This window comes from Anoplophora glabripennis, unplaced genomic scaffold (genome assembly GCF_000390285.2).
Source record: "Anoplophora glabripennis isolate ALB-LARVAE unplaced genomic scaffold, Agla_2.0 scaffold28, whole genome shotgun sequence".
NCBI classification, from domain to species: domain Eukaryota; kingdom Metazoa; phylum Arthropoda; class Insecta; order Coleoptera; family Cerambycidae; genus Anoplophora; species Anoplophora glabripennis.
In genome coordinates, this window is record NW_019416423.1 from 876270 (window position 1) to 897484 (window position 21215).

The following is a 21215-nucleotide window of genomic DNA, read 5'->3' on the forward strand; positions in this document are numbered from 1 at the left end:
ACACACATTTCGGTAAATTTCCATCCCCGCGTTTGATATCACATTTTCTATCAACGTTTATCCATCTTGTAACTTAAAAATGAAACAATTTTGATCAGATTATGAAGTTAAAAAGGATTTATCGCTGATAAATTCTATGTACGACCTCCACCTTTATTGTAAGAAACAAATACCTACCTACAAAGACAAAGAAATTCGTGCCATTCACTGATATTTAACTGGCGCAAATTTAGTCGGTTTTTATTTTTTACTTTATTTTAAAGAAGGTAGCATGTGCCCATAATTCCTCACTCCACTACTTTCCCTCTGCGCGTCGTAGCCTCAGGATCCAAATGAATTTGGTTTACCTGTAAATAATGTAAATCACTTTTAACAGATCATCAGGCAACTAGCTGCCTATTTGGGCACTTTAAGGGTTGCTTAAGAATTTTCTGTGGTGTTCCAAGGATTGATTTTCAAACTATAGTCTCCTTTTAAATGAAATTAATAAATATCTGAATGTAAGGAGAATTAAATTATTTACAAGCACCATGTTGACGTGTCGTCCCTCTTAAACCACACTCACGTGCTTAGGTTTTCCCATTTATATTTTATGTTTTAATGAAAGCAATGCGTAGCAATATTGGTTTGGAGTGGCAATAAACCAGAAATGTAATCAGCACAATAATTACGTACCTATTAGATTGACGCTGGTCTCAACACTAAAAAAAGATGTGATTCTATTAGTACCTGTTTTGTATGTAAAAAACTAGGATTTCCACGGAAGCTAACCTTGTAAGAAATAAGTATTATTATAAATTAAATACGTATGTTACCACTTTTTCATTATTATTTCATATACAGGGTGTAAGAAGTTTGACTGCCATTACTTCAGCATGAGATCATAAATGAACAAAAGAGTTGTATATTACAGGGGCGTAAGATTAACAGTTTTCAAAATACAGCGAGAGTTAATATTAGGGAGTTTCATCACAACGTGACAACAACGCTTAACCTAACGCTACACAGCTACTTGTCCTACGGAAAAATGTAAATAACTATTATTGTGAAACATATAGTAAATTGTATCGATTTTGTAGTACGAAGATAATGTTGTGCTTAAATTTTAGCTCGAATTTTAGTAATTATGAGTCTCTTAAAACAGGACCTTAACTTTTAATCATATTATGAATTTGAAAAATATCTAATTTAAGTAAAATACCCAAAGATTCACGTCATGCAAATAATCATATGTAATAAAAATAATTTAGGTGCTTACCAGAAATCAAAATTCGCTAATTTTTAAACGCACAAGTACAAAACAAACTACAATATATGCTCAAAATGTCCATCACCATTTTCGATGCACGCACGACACCTTCGATTCAAATTTTCGCGCACTCGCAGGAAAACGCCTCAGGAAAAGGAAATCGTGGTACGCAAAAAACACTCGGACGCGGTCCAATTCCAGATACCAACTGAATTGCGTAATGCTGGACAGCTTAGTACCTCGTGTTATTCGCCGCGCCGTTGTCGCATTGCTCGATATGAATTTTATCGAATTTTAAATTTATTACATCGCTAATTATTTTTTAGAATTAAGCATAAAGAAGTTCAAAAAAGTGACAAACATTGTAGTTTATGGTATTCTATATCTTAATAAATCGAGGTTTTGTACATCAAATTGGAGATTTTGATAATTTTTTTCTCGGAAATGTTTGAGTTTAGGACCCATATCATATATGTTTTTTTTTTTTTGTTTATTTTAATGTATTCTATGGTCTATTAAAATTAAAGCAGTCAAACTTATAACACCATGTATTTATCAATTTTTATCATTTTACTGCAAATACAAGTTTGTTTCCAGTTTTAACCAAACAATTTTTTGCAAATACTACAAGTGGCTATTTACGGAAGCAAATAGAAAATCTAAATAATAAACAATGGTGACTCTTAACTTCCGTACAAGGAAAGGAGGGAAAATTTAGGTGCAAAATATTGAAAAAAAAATGAAATATAAATGAGTGGTTTTATTTTAAGTATTATTGAAATATAGGGAAAACGTATGTATAGTAAATATGGGCTATCCCCACATTCTTTCACTGCTGCGCGACTGTAACCATGACCACCGCTGTAAACACTTTACAGATGTAGAGGTAGATTTAAAATTTCCTTTTTAATGTGTTTCGTAAGGCTAATCTATTTAATTATCAAGACAACATTGTAAACTCAATTTTAGATAAAATTTCTTGGGGGGCGGCGCCTCAGAGCTCCCGCACGAGCCGCCACTGATAGTAATCCATTTTTTTACATAGAAATGCGCGAATTCACCACAAATCTGTGTACTTTCGTCTCCTACAGACAATTTTTGGATGTAACTAATTGCTTGGCTTAAAACTTTGTTGAAAACAAAGTCCACTTCTATGCAGCCAAAGCACAGATATTTTTGTATGATCTGCACATATACAAGCACTCTCCTACTCTCGCGATGTTGCCGGCATTTAGCGCAACGCCCTGTACAAAAAGCGTGCATATTTCACAGCTCCTAAGCATGTGGAACGGCACCTCCGAATGAAACGTTAACGAGCACATTTTCTTTCGGCGTTCCTGGCAGATCTGTGTGAAACTACCTGATATTATTATTATGCAAGCTTTCTTAAGTAATCACGCGTAAAGTGGCACACGGCGCATTGTATCCTAACGTCGATCATTTCATTTTTCTTTTCTCCTTGCAGCCGAAGAGCTCGAAGCCGCACACGCACACCGGAATCAACGCGTACGCGCAAAGTTGGGTTTTCGATGCGGAAAACGCGGGTTGTTCCAACAGCGGCGCCGTGGAAACCTCCTACTTCAAGGTCCTGCAGAATGGCACGCCTAAGAAGCCCAGGAGGAAGTCCAACGGATTCCAGGTTGGACTACAAAATGGAATGGTATGTTACAAAAAAAAGTTACTACTTTTTTCACGTTTCAACTTTACTACCTCAATTTTTTTACTAAAATACCGCCATTTTGCAAATATTTACGCAAAATATAGCAACATTTAGGGGTAACAGTGGCATGTGTTTTCCAGAATACTAATTTGACATTATTATATTTTTTAATCCAATAAATAGTTAAGTTATAATCCATTTCTTGAGCTGTACTTAAAATTCTTGTCTACGCCGTCACTGAGCAGCTCCACACTTGTAGGTATTATCTGTTTTTTTTATACCAAATGTAGGAAATGGTAATAAGATAAAACTACAGTGGAAAATAATTTTGTAAAAACACAAACAAATTCACAAAAGTTATCAGAAGCTTTTAAATTTTTTAATTCTTTGTGTAATCGCCGTATTATTCCGTCTGTTGCAGGTGAAGGAGTCTGGCCACATCATAGACAACCCGGTGGTCCACGTGGAGGAAGCGTCCGACGACAGCACAAGCAACAGTGACAGGAAATTATGCTACATGAAGAGTTTCTCTCGCTCGCAGTCGCCAGTAATACTATCGGCTAGTTCATCCCAAATAAGTCTCAATTTAAACCAGCCCCTGAACCCTCCTATATACGAGTGTCTAGAAAAACTAACGGAACCAGCCATTTACCGCTCCAGACTTAACACTGCTCTAAGCAACAGGGAAGAGGAGGATCAGCATTACCAAGCCCCGCAGACGGTGATCATGCGACGGCTCGAATCGACCAGCCCGCATGCAGAAAAAGTACAGTACGCGTCTTTAATGAAGGAGCTACAAAGAGCTATAGTAAGTAAGAAGGAGCCGCAGAGCGTCACGTCCCCGCAGAGCCACAACAGCGAAAGCGCCACCACGTCGGATAAAACCCAAACGTCGAAGAGCAGTAGTAGGTCGGAAGGCAAGAGTAGCGACGCAGATTTCTCAAAGGAACTAGAAGCAGCTTTACAGTTAATTCAAGATTTAGAGAGTCCGAACACAATCGAGACGCCGTCCGAGACCAAATCGCCTCTGGACGGGCAGTCTAGGCCGCTAGCGGTGTGGAGGAATAGTGACGCTAGCGAAAGCAGCGAAAAGACTCTTAGCGCTGTTGGGTCCCTAGCAGAAATCACCTCACCCTTAACCGAGTGCCAACCAGAATTATATACGTTCAAGCCGTCGTCGAACGGTAAGGGTGCCAGTGTTGTTGTCCACTACCCCGACTCTCAGAGTACATCGGGTTACAGTTCTCCTACCCACGGGCCCACTCCCAACTGGTCCACGACATCCTCTATTAACGGAAGTAACACCGACATCAAACCCACGTCCTACTCAATACACAACACAAAATCCACCACCGTCATATCATTGTATTCCCCAGAGAACCACACCAAAGGTAAATCCATAACCCTAGTCAAAATAACGGGAGATAACGACGTTGTAAATGTAGATTCCGACCCTCCCAAAATCCAAAAAGACATCCCGGAAATCCACAGTTCCACCTTAATATCAGATTACGATAATTCGAAAAGTCCCAATAACTCCTCCACTGATACCAATGTAGGGGATAGGTTATCCCCGATAAAATCCACTTCGCCGCAGCAGACAAGTTGGAAGCTGAACTCGTTGCTCCGTAAGAAAAAGCAACAGTCGCTGCCTAAGCTATGCCCCGAGCTAGAGGGGGCCATAATTAAATCGGAAAGTTTAGCGTATCTGTCTGACATTGAATTGCTCGCTAGGCATCAGCGCAACAAAGAGCTACAAAGGGTAAGAATACAATTGGCTGAAGCTGGTGGAGGGTATTTTATTTCGGGTGCTGATTCTTACTAACAACTTCTGTAGCTTCTTAAAACGAACTTCGATTCTCTCGTATCGAATGGAACATGATTTTAACTCGAAACGTTCACTATTATTTAAATTAAGAGCTGTAAGAAATTCCTTGAGAGGGCTCTATAGCATATAGGCAACCAGCAATACATTTTTATAGATTTTATTACACAGTTTGTCTAAATACGAATTAATGCGTAAATAGCAGACTTTCCTCCATTCTAACGCAGATTTTCTATAAAATGGACTTAGTTTGAAACTTAAATTACTTTTTAGTGTAAAGATATTTGTAATTTACTACACAAATTACAAATCTCTTTACAACCCAAAGTAATTTGAGTTTCAAACCAAGTCCATTTTATAGAAAATATGCGTTAGAATGGAGGAAAGTCTATTATTTGTGCATTAATTCACATTTAGACAAACTATGTAATAAAATCTATAAAAATGTATTGCTGGTTGCCTATTTGCTATAGAGCCCTCTTAAAACGTATTATTGGGGTGTCGAATAAGTTCTCGCTGTATTTTCGTGAAAATTAATGCTTTATTTTAAAAAAATAATAAAAGACGTGTCACTGAAAGTATTGTCCATCGCTAGCCGTTACTTTTTCCCATTTCTGACAGCATTTTATTTTAACATCGGAAAAGCGACACGTCGTTTGAGGCTACCAAGAGTCAACCCATTTTTTTAGTGTCTTCATAATGGAAATGCCATGTGACTTCCCATTTAAACATTTCCGAGTAGGTTTTCACGGGTTTTGCAACATGTGGCCGAGTGGTGTCATGCTGCAAAATCACTTTGTCGTGACTCTGCTTGTATAACGGCCGTTTTTCCTTCAATGCCCAGCTCAAATGCATCAGTTGTAGTTGATGGCGATCTCCAGTGATGGTTTTATTCGGTTTGAGCAGATCGTAATAAACTGCACGAGCTGAACCCATCAAATACGGAGCAGAAGATGGGAACCATGGATTTTCGGCTTTGCCGATGATGTTGACTCATGTCGGGCTTGTCCTACGAATTTTTATACTTAAGATTATCATAGCGCATCCATTTTTCATTACCAGGATACAATGCAAAAATCTTTTTCTTTTCTGCCGTTGAAGCAGCTGCTCATACTTGCAAAACCGCCGTTCGATGTTTCTTAGATTCAATTCGTAGGGCATCCGATGTCCTTGCTTTTCTGTCATTCTTAATGCTTGCAAACGTTTCTAAACTGTTGTACAATCAACTCCTAATGGTTCCGCAATTTCAGTTAGCGTCTGACGTGAGTCTTTATGAAGTATCGCCTTCAATACTTCATCTTCAAACTGTTTTGGTGCGCCAGAACATTCTTTAACTTCAACATCAAAATCGTTATTTTTGAAGCACCTAAATCAATCTCTGCACGCCGTTTGTGACAGAGCATGGTCGCAACAAGTCTCGACAAGAATTCTGTGTGCTTCTGCGGCAGATTTCTTTCAGAATAAAGTAGCGCAGTGAAATTCCCCGCAAATACTCTTTTCGGCACGAAATTCAACATGTATTTTACACGTCGGCGAAATAATTTACACTGAATTTCACACTTGCTTATACAGAGCCTTCGTATTGGTAAAAAAAATTCCCTAAATCTTAACGTCGCCAATATTAATGACTCGTTTACAATGAACAATGACAAACCGTTACCTCTACGCTCGAGATAATGCGATCGCTGATTTTGGTGTAATTTTTCACGAGATCTTTATTCTATTCTGTTCATTGAAAACGAATCATGAATATTTTTGGTGCCAAGATCTAGGGAATTTTCGTTACCAGTAGTACCAATCGTACACTGTTGGGTTGCCTAAGTTTAGCGGTCACGTCGCTTGTAAATTTTTATGAAGGCTATGCAGTACCTCTTTATGGGTGCGTTACCATTTTAAATTACAAGCTTGAAGCTTTCTGGTAACGCCATCTGTTGGAAAACATCGAGAACTTATTCGACGTTCCTATATAATTTGATTACAATTTCTAGACGCGTATCATGCTTGAGTCAGTCTATACTTCTACTTAGCAACCCTGTATTATTTTCCTTTCATCCTCCCTTTTGAAATATATGCACAAACTGTGTGTGGCAGGCTATACATTTTAGCACTTTAATAATATCTAGCTCATGCTTTCAACTATCGATTTTAAAAGAATTTGTGGGTGTGACACTCACTTGTTAGAAATAAAAAAAAATTCTCGCACAAATGCTACAATTGAAAAATTCTTTGGACTTTTCTTAAGAGGGCTCTACAGCAAATAAGCAACCAACAGTACATTTTTATAGATTTTATTACTTAGTTTGTCTAAATACGAATTAATGCACAAATAATAGACTTTCCTCCATTCTAACGCAGATTTTCTATAAAGTGGACTTAGTTTGAAAGTCTAATCACTTGTTAGTGTAAAGATATTTGTAATTTACGATTCAAATTACAAATTTCTTTACGATGGACAGTAATTTGATATTCAAACGAAGTCCATTTTATAGAAAGTTTGTGTTAGAATAGAGGAAAGTCTGCTATTTGTGCATTAATTCATATTTAGGCAAACTGTTTATTAAAATCTATAAAAATGTATTGCTGGTTGCCTATTTGCTGTAGAGCCCTCTTTAAAGTATTGTAAAATTGTAACTTATTTCCTTAAATGTGTGTGATTTTATGCTTTATGTTGGAATAATTAGCTGTGGTTATTGTTTTTCAAATCGTTTCCTTAACATGTTTTGGGTATTTTTTCAGGAAATAGAGAAAAGAGTGGTGCAAAAGCTGGGAGTACCAAGGACTGAATCTAGTTGTTAACAAGAAAAGTAGAGAAAACTTATCCAAATTTTGCAAATTTAAACCCCTTCAATATTTATAAACGCTGCAGGCCAGCGAACGTCCATTTTCCTCGACTTACTTTATCGATAATTTATATTTTTTCGAAAGTACATATTTGTATAATTCTATTGTGTACATATTGTTGTCATAGTCATATAGTTTATATTATAATTCTATTGTAAATATTTAAGTAATAAATTCTTTTTATAATGAAAACGACCGTGTCGCTGCTGTTTTATTACACAACGATATAAAAGACGAAAAAATAACGCCAAAATATCTGCATAAAAAAATTAATATTTTGTTGTATTCAGCAATAATTAATTATCGCCTGTAAAAATACTGCATTTTAAATAGTTTAACGTTGCAGACTTTATCTATTATTTATTTATGGCGAAGTTTTAGTTTTTCTCCGTTTCTGTAGATATGCGGGGCGCACAGTGGGAGATATTGGAAAAAATTCTCGCCACTCGCCAATTTTCATCTCGTAATTTTTTTTTAATAATCTCGTAATCTGAATTTTCATATTCCGGTGAGGTTTTTTCGAAAAACCCTTTTTTTTAATGCTTAGGGAGCGCCCCAACCTCAAATGTCGAAGAAAAAATTTTTTAAATACTCGATGTTCAGTTGTAGAAAAAATTGTTTTCCAATATTTCCCACTGTGGGGCGCCCCAAAAAAAACGAGGAAATTTGCCGTGCACTCCTCTCTTATAGTTTGAGCTTCACTCGCTAGATAGGTGTTACGTAACGTAACCCCTCCTGAGTCAATCTGCCAAGTGGCATCACTTGAAACGGTTGTACGAACCCATGAGACAGTTTTTGGGTGACGACTATTTCGACCTCCTCCATTTTATATACAGGGTGTTTCAAAACATCCGCCGGAAAATGAGGGGTGTGATGCTTTGGCTCATTCTAAGAAAAAAGATTGTTAACGTGGGTCCGCAATTGCACCGTGTTCGAGATATAGGATGTTAAGGGGTCTTTATATCAAATAGGCAACCAGCAATACATTTTTATAGATTTTATTACACAATTTCTCTAATTATGAATTAATGCACAAATATGAGGCTTTTTTCCATTCTAACACAGATTTTCTATAAAATGGTGTTAGTTTCAAACTCAAATTACTTTTTGGTGTAAAGAAATTTGTATATTGCTTGTTCAAAAGTGGCAAATTATACATTTCTTTACCAATAAGTCCATTTTATAGAAAATCTGTGTTAAAATGGAGGAAAGTCTGTTATTTGTGCATTAATAATTCATATTTAGACAAACTGTAATAAAATCTATAATGTATTGCTGGTTGCCTGTTTGCTATAGTCCTTCCAAAGAAATTTTTTTTTTCAATTTTTTGACAATATCTCAGGAACCATTTGACATCCAAAACTCACATTTAGTATATATACGTATTATCATTAATGTTGGCTATTTTTGGAAAACTCAAAAGAGGGGTTTTCAATTTTCATACCTCGCTTTAATATGGAACTTCATTGCAATCATGGTTGCCGATCGTTTTACAGCTATAATAATTGTAATTTTACTTTCAGTATTTGTGAACTAATCTAATCATTAAGTTTTAAAATTTTCTTTACAATAAATAAAACCAAAACGCAATATTTTTGCCATTGAATGAAATTCATTGGTAGAGGTGTTTTAAAATCTTATGAGCTTTGACCTTCATATGCGCAGAAACATAATTCCGACCGTCGCCTAAATTATTCTACCTTCTAAAAACATTACACCTATTATTCACAGTCTGTCTCGGGTTCTCGTAGCGTAAACAAGCCTTTGATCCGATTACAAATATAATAAAATGCCCCATTCTTTATAATTTTAATTTAAGCAATAGAAATATATATATATATAAAACGAACGTTCGCCAGTTGACTTTATTGATGCCCGAGCGCCTTAGTTCATTTCTACTTGTAATGATGCACATGGTCTAGTTCTGAGTGAATGTTTTCACAACGTGCTTATTTTAGAAGAATTGTGCGGATACGCCACGCCTTTCGCGCATTTCGCGGCTCATGAAATATTGAAACACCTCTAAACGTTTTTTCTTGTCAATATGACCTAATCTGATGAGACTGATTAGATTTAAAATAATTAATAAGAAAATATTTCATTTAGTATTAAAAATATAGAAAGTTTTTACAAAATTTCTTGAACGGATATAGGCATTTATTAGTTCAAAAGATACGAAAAACTACCAGTTCAATAACTTTAAACAGAAGAACCACGTGCGAATTTTAAGAAATATTCGAGTTCCACATTTTTATGTACGATATTCCAATTTTACAACTGGTAAATCCACCAATTTAAGTGCTAATTTATAAGCTTATGCATATTTATACGTCCAGAATGGTAAAAAAATGATGAAATGATTAGAGATTCTGATAATCAGATACATGATGGTCATCCACTTAAAGTGGATGGGTACATTTCTATGTTATATTTTCTGAGGCAAATTAAATACCTACCATTGTGTGAATTTATTGATTTGGGACACACATATATAGTAATACAAAATAATTTATTTAATATAAATAAAAAAATAAATGAAATTTAAGGATTATTAAAAATTCATATGAATCATTCTAATCAACCTTCAAGTTATAAGGAGTTCCTCAAAGGACAGTCCTTGGACTTCTTCCATTTATTATTTTTTTAAACGTACAATATACGTTGACGACGGGAAAATATTTTGACACATTAACTTTCTCTGTTTCCTCACTTAATAGTTGATTAGACACAAATGAGTTAACTCTTAATATTATCAATTGTAACGTCACCGTCACCGCAAAAAATAACTATAACATTTAATTATGTTAAAAGATTTAGACATCATCTTTATTGCATATAAGAATTTGAGATTTGTTTCGCGAGTTTAAGAATCAATCTACATTTGTAAGATATATAAACTAGAATACGGTTCGGTTAACACATACCTATACTTCTCTGTTCCAGATACATCAGCAAAAATTTTTTAAATCTGTCGCGTTTTTGCTTTATGGAGTTTATCCCACTCGCTGTACTCCACAGGAATTGTTATAAAACCGCTTCAACCTGCAAAGTCTTTCTAATGGACGTATTATGAACAATATTATATTCTTGCATAAAATCATCATTGTGGCGTTAATAGTGAATTTATTACTAGAAACATTTCAATACATAGTTGTCAGTTTAATCGCCAGAAATAGTACTTTGTTTATGTTACCTTTTGCAAGTACCAATATGCTATTAAAATCGCCCTTACATCAAATATAACTGTAATATTATTTCGACATTATTTCATGCAATGTGTTTGAAATTATATATATATTATATATTATATATAATTATTTTCAGATATAAATTTTTGTTTTTCTTTCATTATTTTATATTATTATTTTAATATTTTGAAGTTGACGTTTATCATATTTTGCAATTTAATGCTCTTTTGCACGTATTTATTTGGAATGTTTTTATATTGTATTTTGCAGCACTTTTACAATAATCGTTTATATACTACTTATTCTTTATGTGGGTTCTACGCCCGTTTGTTTTTTTAGGAGCAAATAAATAAATTAATAAAAAGTTAAGAAAATCGTCTACGCCACTGCGCCCAGATCCCATACCTGCATTAATCTACCTGGCCGGTCGACCCGCCGGCCACGTCTTTATCTTAGTCAGTCGCAGACTCCGCCGTCGAACAATCACCCGCCCGTCAGTGTCCGATGAGCGCGTGAACGAACCGCGAGTACCGCGTCCTTCGCGGGTGTAAACAACCGCCATGACGTCACCCCTGCAGTCCTCCACCCTCGACGGTCTCCCCAAGCAGTTCGTCACCGCCATGCGCACCCTCTTCGACATCATGGACGACAAAAGGACTGGCTTCGTCAATTTCACCGACATAGAAAACAGATGGCAAGACGACGACACGAAAGGGTTACCCAAAGGGGTCATAGAGAGTCTTAGAAAAGTCACCCCTCCCAACGGGATGCTGTCCTTCGAGAGATTCTGCGCTGGTCTCAAGATATGCCTTTTAAGGAACCAGGTAGAGCGACGGGACAACCTGAAGCAACACCAGGAGGTGGGTGTGAAGCCCAGCAGGCCACCCTCTGCGCCCCTCCTGGACATCGACAGCCCCCCCAAGCAGAATTGGACGAACACGGCGGCCATAAGGCCCAACAACGTAATATCCCAGCAACGCACGCTTTCCATGCCCCAGCTTCTGCCCGATCGAAAAGATACGAACGTAGAAACCGTTGACATACACGCCTTTGAAAAACCTGTTCCCAACGTAAACAAACCCACGCTGTTCGGGCCCCCCAAGCCCCCCCGCGCGGCCATTGGCATGGAACGGGGGGTGTCCACGGGCAACATGGACAGGGCCGAGATACGGACGGCCCTTCAGAATTGGCAGATGGGGCTGATGATGAACGATCAGGAGAACAAGAACAGCGAGAAGAGGCAAGGCCAGCAGCAATTCGCTGGGGGATTGCTGAGGTCGGGGAGAAGCCTGGGGGATGGAAAGGCTTCCGGCCAGGGCGATATCCAGGTGGGCATGTATCAGAAGAAGCCGAATTCTAGGAGGAGGGAACCCAGGAGGCACACCCTTCAGAACGGGATCGATTACAATATGCTGAAGAGGATGAAGCAGATCGAACAGGAGAAGGAGGTGTTGATGCAAGGGTTGAGTGCGGTGGAGAAGGCTAGGGATTGGTATTTGAAACAGGTGGCAGCGGTGCAGGAGAAGATGAAGTATCTGGGTAGAATGGGGCATGTGGTAAGTTCTATCTACTTAATATAACTTAAAAAAAAAATAGTTTAGAAAACCTTCTTGCGATACCACAGCAATAAATAATGTATTTGGTTGCCTGACAACTGCTCATAATCCCATTTACATCTCACTTTTCACCATATCCCATTTATTATTAGAGATAGGGATACTTTCAAATAGAGAAAAATGCATAAAGCGTCGCTTAAAACAAGAAAAAAAACTGTTCTTTATCTCTGAAACCTAACATTCAACTTTTCTGCTGCTTTGTTTTATAATATCCTCATCCTGCCCCAGACAAAGGACACATATTCCAAGTTTTTTTTTATAATGCGCGCGCTGTGAGCCATTTAAGTCATGCAAATTATTAGATGTTTCCTTGTTTACTTCATTTTTCAGAAGAAAAAATTCAGGGGGTCATTAGGATTTCTTGGAGGATCATAAGTTACCATTAAATAAGATCCTAGTTGACTACCGTCTAGCAATGTTTAAATGTATACACAAGAAATTAAATTTCCAATACTTAACCTGTTATTTATTCATACTTTACACATGAATATGTTGCCGTTGCTTTTTCTAGCGATTTCATTGCGTTGAAGGCCTCCTAAAACAGTAACCTTACGGAAAATCCGGTACTGCTCATAATGATTAAAGGAGTGTTTAGTATTCAGGACAGCGTCTTTTATATCTAACATATTACGACATGCTATAAAATATTATCGTAGAAAATCGCAGTGCAGTTAAAGTCATTCTAGACCGATGACATTGGATTATGCATATCACGCAAAATCGACCGTTTTAAGTTCCCATTTCTGCTGAATTCAATTCAGTTATGATCAATCGTAAATCAAACAGATTCATGAAAATATTTGAATTAGAAATTTGAAATGAGAGAAAAGGGACAAATTCCTAACCAAGAAAATAAATAATGGAAATTGCATTAAAATAAAATAATATAGTCCAAAGCGTAGAATCGCTGCAACGAAAAAAATGAGTCATATGAAAATGTAGCTCGGTCAAATTGGCTTAAATTGTGGTAAGTTGTTCGTTTTGTATTACTGACCAAAAGTCTCAACAGTTCTTGGGTCGGAAAATCAATTCTTCCCTACTTATAGCGGTCTGAATCAATTCTGTTGAGGATGGTTACAAAGTAGTATGAGTGGAATATTGCAACAAAAACAGTACCTAACTTTTAAAAATTAATCGGATGACAGAATGTAGCTAATTAACATTTTTGTCATGTGCCAAATACTAATCTGGCCGCATAATCAATATTTTAATATGAGATTGTTTATTTTGTCTCTCTTTCTCCTCTTTCCCCATTATTTGAGTAAAGTTATAAATAAAATTTGATTAAATAATCATTTTTTTTACATATCATTTACACATCAGTACGTAACAGAAAGTGATTTATACATGAAATAGGTAAATGAGAGCATTGCACATCATGATTTAATTAAAAGATGAAGCGTATTATTCGTTCCAAAGCTGATTTTAAAAGTGAAATCAATCTATGATGATGTAAATAGTGAACGGAAAAAACAAACGTGTATAACATAATTCCCATCTTAGCTACTACGATCAGATTTTGTTTAGCAAACACCTGTCCACGATGATCAACAGGTGTCTGCAATGCCCCTTATATCTGTATTGCGTAATTTTCTTAATGGCACATTACTAGCATTTTAATTTATTATATTCACATTTTAAACGTATACATAGGTACATTCTAGCAACCTTATGTAGGTACTTATTTTTCGTAATTATACTGACATAGAGATTTCTAAAATCTATTTCCAGTGACTTTTTGTTCAGTTTCGAATTTTGAAAAATATGTTGTTTCATTAATTTGTGGTAGGTAATATATACAGGATGTATGATTGGCCAAACTATAATGTAAATACGAAAAATTGCCATAGGTACATGTATCTCGAAACGCTACGTTTTACAAAGTGTAATTTTCGCGTGATCGCCCTGTACATACGTTTATGGACAATCGAAAACTAAAACTGCCTACCAAATCCGAATAAAAGCAGTACTTTTCTTGTAATTAATTCAAACACACGATTGCGTCGCAAAAACCACAATTAGTTTGGCCAAGTATTTTAATTACACCCTGTGTGTGATGCAATTTTAATATCATGTATCATACACCACAATCATTGACACCAAAAAAGAATCTAGGTGTTGTTTGAGTTGAATAATACTCGTGTAATGTAATGTTTTTATCACTTTCTTTGGTACTACTTTTACTATGACAAGCTGTGAAACATGTAAACTTTTAGGCTAGTTCTTGTTTTATACGAGGTGCAAACTTTTTTGGCTCTATTTAGGTAACTGAAACTGGGCAATTGGAAGTAGAAGTGAAATTTCTAGCAAGAAACGCTTATGCAAATACGTAATAAATTCATATTTCTTGTAAGATAACCCACCTGCGGTACAGAGTGAACTGTCATACCACTAACCTACTTAAACTCGTTATGAAAGAAACTTTTCTCATGGAGTTTCTCATTCTCGTGTACCTACTAACTGGTACTATTGTCCGCGAAAGACCTCTTGGTTTTCTTATAACTAGTTTTATGACTGTTGCTACTACTGCAGTATACTTATGTTAATATTTATTGCATATAAAACTTCACACTGCAATTATACAGGTACTTACCGCATTCCGAGATAAAATTTACCCACGGTACTATTCAAATCTGTTTGTGGTATTCACTCATTATGTCTTCATTTGAGAAAGAGAATTTCTGTTCTATAAACACTTTTTTTTATGATTAAAAAAACAATCTCGAAAGTTTATAGATAAATTACCAGAAAATTATATTTTGCAATTTTAAATCTTAGGTTTAAATTGTTCATAGTTTTTCTTTAATTTGCTGCAGTAATTTATAACTATACTATCTATTTCAAACCTTATAGGAATGCGTTTGTCCATAAATTTCGAAAAGCACCGGCCTGTTTCGCACCGACGTTATCATCAGTAAATCAATGAATCCGATAAAAACTATTCCTATTGTCTAAGAGCTCCCCTGCATTCCTTTTACTCTTCATGGTGGATTTTTTACGGTTTAGCGAGTCTCTCTAATTAAAGGAAACCGCTGGTACATATCGCATTACAGTTTAAATTTTCCATGTGGTTGAACAAAATTAAGTAGCCGTTATGTGTACTTCCTAAGGGGGATAGATAGGAGGCGGTTGTCTGCGATTTGTGTAGATGTGAAAGGGGAAGAACAGCTTGGAAAATTCTGTAACCTAAACTTTTTTGTTAGTCGCATATGTTCGATTTTGAGAAGGACAAGTTGCTTAATTTTTAGTACAACACTATACATATATTTGTTTGGCAGGGACACTAGAAATTGAAAATTTTATTTCATTTTCAATATAGTGTGCTACACTGGTGTAAAAGCAGTATGCGAAGTCGTTAGCAAAATATCGACTTCTATAGGAATTCTGGTTAAACGTTAAATAGCATAAGAACTAATGTAGATAACTAATAGAAGTCAAAAACAACCTGGAAAAGGTACTGGACCTCAATGTGATTTGAAAGTTACTTTTACATTTTCTATATTTCAGTTTGTATGGCATCTGCCTGAATTAAATCAAGAAGCCGTAATCGTGAAGTGAATGTAACACTATTACGAAGATTAAGAAATTCAAAGATGTGACGTAATAAAAGAGACTTGGGTAAATTGTACAAATACCGACAAAAGTATAAATCTAAAAATGAATGCGTTCGCTCAACTTTGCATTTTAAAAAAGTAGCCTCTAATTTCACATCAATGTTCAAATAGTAATATCAAAAAATCAGCGTTGTATTTTAATAATACTAAAACTAAGCCAAAGCGGTATGTACCGTACCTAATATTAATTATTTTTTAAACAAAACAATTCTACTCTAATAAATATTGGCCTATTTTGAATAATAAGTTATTTTGTTTATTATAATTGTTAGATTTTATATTTACATTATTTACCAAAATTGAAGCTGTGTTGTCATAACTGAAACTAAATTTAGTATTTAATATTTAACTATGATCTCGTTTAAAAATTTTGGGACGTGATTCCTCAACCAAAAGCTGGATAGCTTTATCCTCAAAATATATGCTGAGATTTACAAAGTATAGGTACTTAACACATTTTCTTAAAAATATTTATTTTTCTAAGTACTTGAATAAAATAAATACAGCAAATAAACGATGTATTTATACGGATTTTTACACCGAATTCGACTCAGAGATCTTTTCCAGCTCAATGAAAAATATGTCCCCTTTTTTTGGTTCGTCAATAAATGAATCATCAAAACTGTTGAGGCTTCATACCATATACTGCAATTTATAAATATTTTTAGCATTCTTTTGTTAACATTTTGATGACACTGCTGTGTTCCAATTTCACAAAACTCATTTTTATGCAAATATTCAATTTGTCACAAATGTTTCCAACAAAGGTAGGTATTTTTTCTAAAACCCCTCGTATATCAATATTGTCTTTTCCTTATTAACATATTGTTTTTCCGGTTTCCAAAATTTTTAATATAAGCATTTTCGCTTATTTTGGCAAATCTTGAAACAATATTATTAATCTCGTTCGAATATGCATTCTTTTTCTTTATTAATTAAATAACTAGCACGTATGCAAATTATTATTTCCAGAAAAGGAAGCAATTTTTATGCAGACATGTAAGCTTTGCTTGTTGACCTCGTTTTTTAAATTGGTTTGAAAACAATACTAACCGTAATGAAACACTCACAGCGTTAAAAAATGTTGTCAATTTTAATTATGTACTAATTTAATATAATAAGTGTTTAAATTTTTCATGTAGCACGTTTATATTTTTGCCTGTAAGTTACATTTTTATGTCTACTAGGTATTGCACACTCGTCAATATAATGACGTTATTTTATTGAAAAGAAACTTTCTCTTAGTTTGTTTTTTAGTGAAAGTAAAAAAAGTACTTTGTACTTTAACTCAATTAATTGAGAATGAACCGACAGAAATATGTACTAACCAACAGGTAACTGTATAAAACTATTGTTTGTCATGAAAAATATTGCTACGTTTTCAATTATGTACAGGGTGACCCAAAACTTATATTGATCGTCATTACAGAAAAACGGAAAGATTAAATAGGAAACCACAAAAGTGATGTTAAAGGCAAGATGTTATAAGTGCTTATCATAAAAGCTGGTATCCAGTAATAGCACATTTGTTATAGATTGTCCCACTAAACATTTTTCAGTTTCTGACATGTTCCAGAAACGTTTCCATTTTTCTTGAAACGTTTCATAAAAAATCCATGCAACGTTCTGGTAACCCAAAAGAAACCGAAGATGTCCTCCCCAAAATACGTTTCCAATGAAACGTTTCAAAAAATTGGTTTCAGTAACATTCTTTTGATGTTCCATTTATGCACTCGATATTTTTGTTTTACGTTTCAGTATATTTTCAGAAATGTTTGAGTAACATAATAATTTTTATACCATATTGTTCTCATAATGCTCTCAACTTTAGATAATTTCCATTTCAGAAGCGTTTTTGAAACAGTATAAACAGTGTGAGTAATTTTTTAAATATTTCTAATACTCTTTTGTAATATTTTTATTTGTATTGTGAATGACTTAATTCGTAATCCAGACAATTTTTTCTGATTTCTCAAAAAATTTAACTGAAAAATGTTATTGTATATTAAAAAAAATAACTGCTCTTCTAGTTTGGGGATGCAGCAACTTTTATCAAGAATTTTTTTCTTTTTGAGAAGCCACTGAAAAAGTTTCTAATATGGATTACGGATTCTGCCATTCATCGTACAAATAAAAATGTCACAAAACAATATCAGAAGCATTTTAAAAAAGCTACACATCATTTTATATTGTTCAAATACGCTTCTGAAATGGAAATTTTCTAATGTTGAGACCATCATGAATATGGTAACAATGACGAAATGATAATTAAAAAAATTAGTTATGATAATGAATCTTGAAATGGTAGGTACATGAAAAACAAATAACATTACTGAAAAATAATATAAAGAAGTTACAATTTCTTCTACGCATAGTCAATATTACATCTAACCTTTTTATAATAAATTTTACAGTAGAAATAAATAAGATACAAAAGGATATCTTGAAAAAATAAATATTTGTAGGTATACTTAAACTCTTTTATTTAAGCATTCCTATACACGTACACAAATATAAACATTTGTACAAAATATAAAATAAATGACATATATTTCACTTGATTCTTCCGTATTTCAAATAGTTCTCCGAAACGTATAGTTCCATGTTCCATTTTTTTTAGTTTTTGTCCTCTTGTCTTTAATAGGTATTAGGTAGTGGGTATAATAACTATGTTTAGGTAGATGTGACGCAAAATTCGAAGTCTCTACACATATCGTTTTAAACATTTTGCATCAATATTCATTATTTTATATGCACCTTACAATAACCACAACTGCACACACTATAAATTATCAAATAAAATAGCATCAAATTAACGATCATGGAGACTATTCTTCCTGGTAACGATGAAGAACAACGAAGCCAGGCAAACGGGTAAAGGCAAACCCCAAACCTAACCTAACACCTAACATAATACGAATTGAAAACGGCACACGAGAAATAAATAAATTCGGGCTGTTACGCGCGGTCTGCGCAAGTCACGAACATACATTTTTTCTAGACTTGTGTTATAAATGTGCTACCACAATTTTTTTTCTGTTTATGTCTGGTTGTACATATAACAAAGGCAAATGAACTAACGCTTGCTATAATGATGGGGCTTGAGAGCAAAATTTAAGTAATGCCGAATGGAAGTTCCATAAGATAAACAAAAGCAAAGGGTTGTTTGTTTGTCGTTGTTAGTGTTGTTACGTTTCCGAGATCGAAAGGGAATGTTTCGAGTAATGTTTCAAACTCTCTTCAATTGGAATGTTGCGGCTATGTTTCACTAAGTAAGTTTTCAAGTGCTACATTTCTGTAATGAAACAGCAACGTTTCTAGTTATTGTTTCAAATGTGTAATAAAACAGCTCATTTGCAACGTTTCATTTACGTTTCGTGTTTAGTGGGGTAATACACATTTAGAATATGTTTTAAAAATTTGTTTAATACCTATAATTTCAAATTGATATAAGACGATTTTTAAGATATTAATAAGTCATTTTCATAGAAATATTGGGAGGATATTTGATAATAATTTAATCTCAATTAGTTTAATATGTTAAAAATATCCTAAAATAGGGTGGTGAGGTTTTCTTTACATACAGATTGTAATATTACATTTGAAAAGCTATTTCACAAATAAAAGAATTAATCCACTATCGAATATTCTAGGAGCATTGGTCTGAGGCTCAGCAAGAGAGGCTGGAGTTGCAAAGAGCCAGAGTTCTGGAAGTGAACAGGCATCTCGCTGCCCTCACAGAGAGTTGGGAACGAGGAGGATTACCGCTCCACATGAATTTAGCCGTACATCACTACCCCCAAACACATCAGCCACACGATCTAAGCGACCGGTTGAAACAACAAAATCGACTTCTGACGGAGGTAATCATATAATTTATTTATAAATGTATATAAAACGAAACCTGATTTAACCATTTTTATTTTGAACATCTATAATTAAAAAAATCACTCAAGTTTGGGATTTTTTTAATATCCTTTAATTTCTGTGCCTAGTGTATTATTCGTCTCCACCACAAGACAGGTTGACAAATGAAGGCGTCATCTAGTGGTGTATTAGATTAGCATAACAAACATTTAAATTGAAAACACAGATGGCGCTTACATAAATTTATTAAAAATTATGGGTGCTTATTCCCCAATTTATCTCAAATTAGTTACTAATGTGGTTTAATTTCAAACTTTTTTCTTATGGAAGCTGTATTAGTTTTTTAAATGGGCAAATGGTATGGTTAACTGAACGAAAAAATTCAGTTTCAACAATATGCCACATTTTTATGAAATTTCATGTTTAACAACCACGAGATTTTTATTACAGTTAATAGATCATATACAATCAACCCTAATTTGATAATCATCACATTAGTTTCTCTCATGGTTAAAATAACATATTGCATTTGCAATTTTCTTCCGTCATTTAATAAACTGGAATCTGGGGATTGAAATATGTGATGGATATGGTCTAAAATGCATTCTAATATCATGTTTTTCTAAAAATATATTTTTAACTATTTTGCAGGAGGTGAGTAAGAAAAGTGAACGAATATCTGCCCTGGAAAGAGAAAAGGCTAGCCTTATCCAAGTTCTTCAAATGAGATCTGCACCTTCCAATGGTCGGAACGGACAAGAAGAAGCAGTATTTTAACATAGATTAAAAATAGGTTTCAAATTAAATTGCAGTTAAGTCAGTGCAACAAATGTGATTTTTTTGTGAGAAAAGTAAAGAAATATATCTCTATTAAAATAATTACAAGTATATGATTGTGTTACCTTCAGGAGTAATATATGTACGGGTGTGTCGGTTAATTCCCACTGGCTTTCTAGGAACTAAAAAACAACGATTTAAAATATGAGTATTTAGTTTCAGCCAATGAAAATGTTAAGTGGCGCAACCCGTGTAGATAGGTAAACCTCCCAGTGTAATGTTTAGAAGCCAATTTTTACTAAAATGTTGATTCATGTATTACAATTTTTAGATTTATAGCAATATTTTTCTGTTAATAAATTTAAAGTGACTATAAGTACAATATTTACTAAATTTAAACTGTATTTATAATAATTTTTTCCTAGGTTGTTAAGTCCTATTGTGTATTAACGATACAATTTACTGATAAAATAAATCATTTGTACTAATATTTATTCTAGAAAAAACTTGCCATATTCAAATTAATATGGATAAATATAGAGTACACCATACCTCTCTTTTATCTTAAGTCTTTAGTT

The 21215-nt window shown here is 34.4% G+C and overlaps 2 protein-coding genes across 5 annotated transcripts in view; both read left to right on the top strand.

Moving 5' to 3' along the window:
- LOC108909882 (serine-rich adhesin for platelets) overlaps window positions 1-7767 on the top strand; it is a 117479-nt gene extending 109712 nt beyond the window's left edge. For all 4 annotated transcript variants that reach the window (XM_018714329.2, XM_018714330.2, XM_018714328.2 and 1 more), the window contains 3 exons: window positions 2715-2909; window positions 3331-4671; window positions 7471-7767. In XM_018714329.2, the coding sequence (XP_018569845.1) occupies window positions 2715-2909; window positions 3331-4671; window positions 7471-7530 (1596 nt within the window). In that variant the 3' untranslated portion in view covers window positions 7531-7767. The remainder of the gene's footprint in view (window positions 1-2714; window positions 2910-3330; window positions 4672-7470) is intronic.
- Window positions 7768-11232: 3465 nt separating this feature from the next.
- On the top strand, window positions 11233-21196 carry LOC108909841 (suppressor APC domain-containing protein 2). The gene is made up of 3 exons (XM_018714268.1): window positions 11233-12319; window positions 19647-19856; window positions 20512-21196. The coding sequence occupies exons 1-3, from the start codon at window positions 11324-11326 to the stop codon at window positions 20635-20637; spliced, it is 1332 nt and encodes a 443-aa protein (XP_018569784.1). The 5' UTR covers window positions 11233-11323; the 3' UTR covers window positions 20638-21196.
- The last annotated feature ends 19 nt before the right edge of the window (window positions 21197-21215 follow it).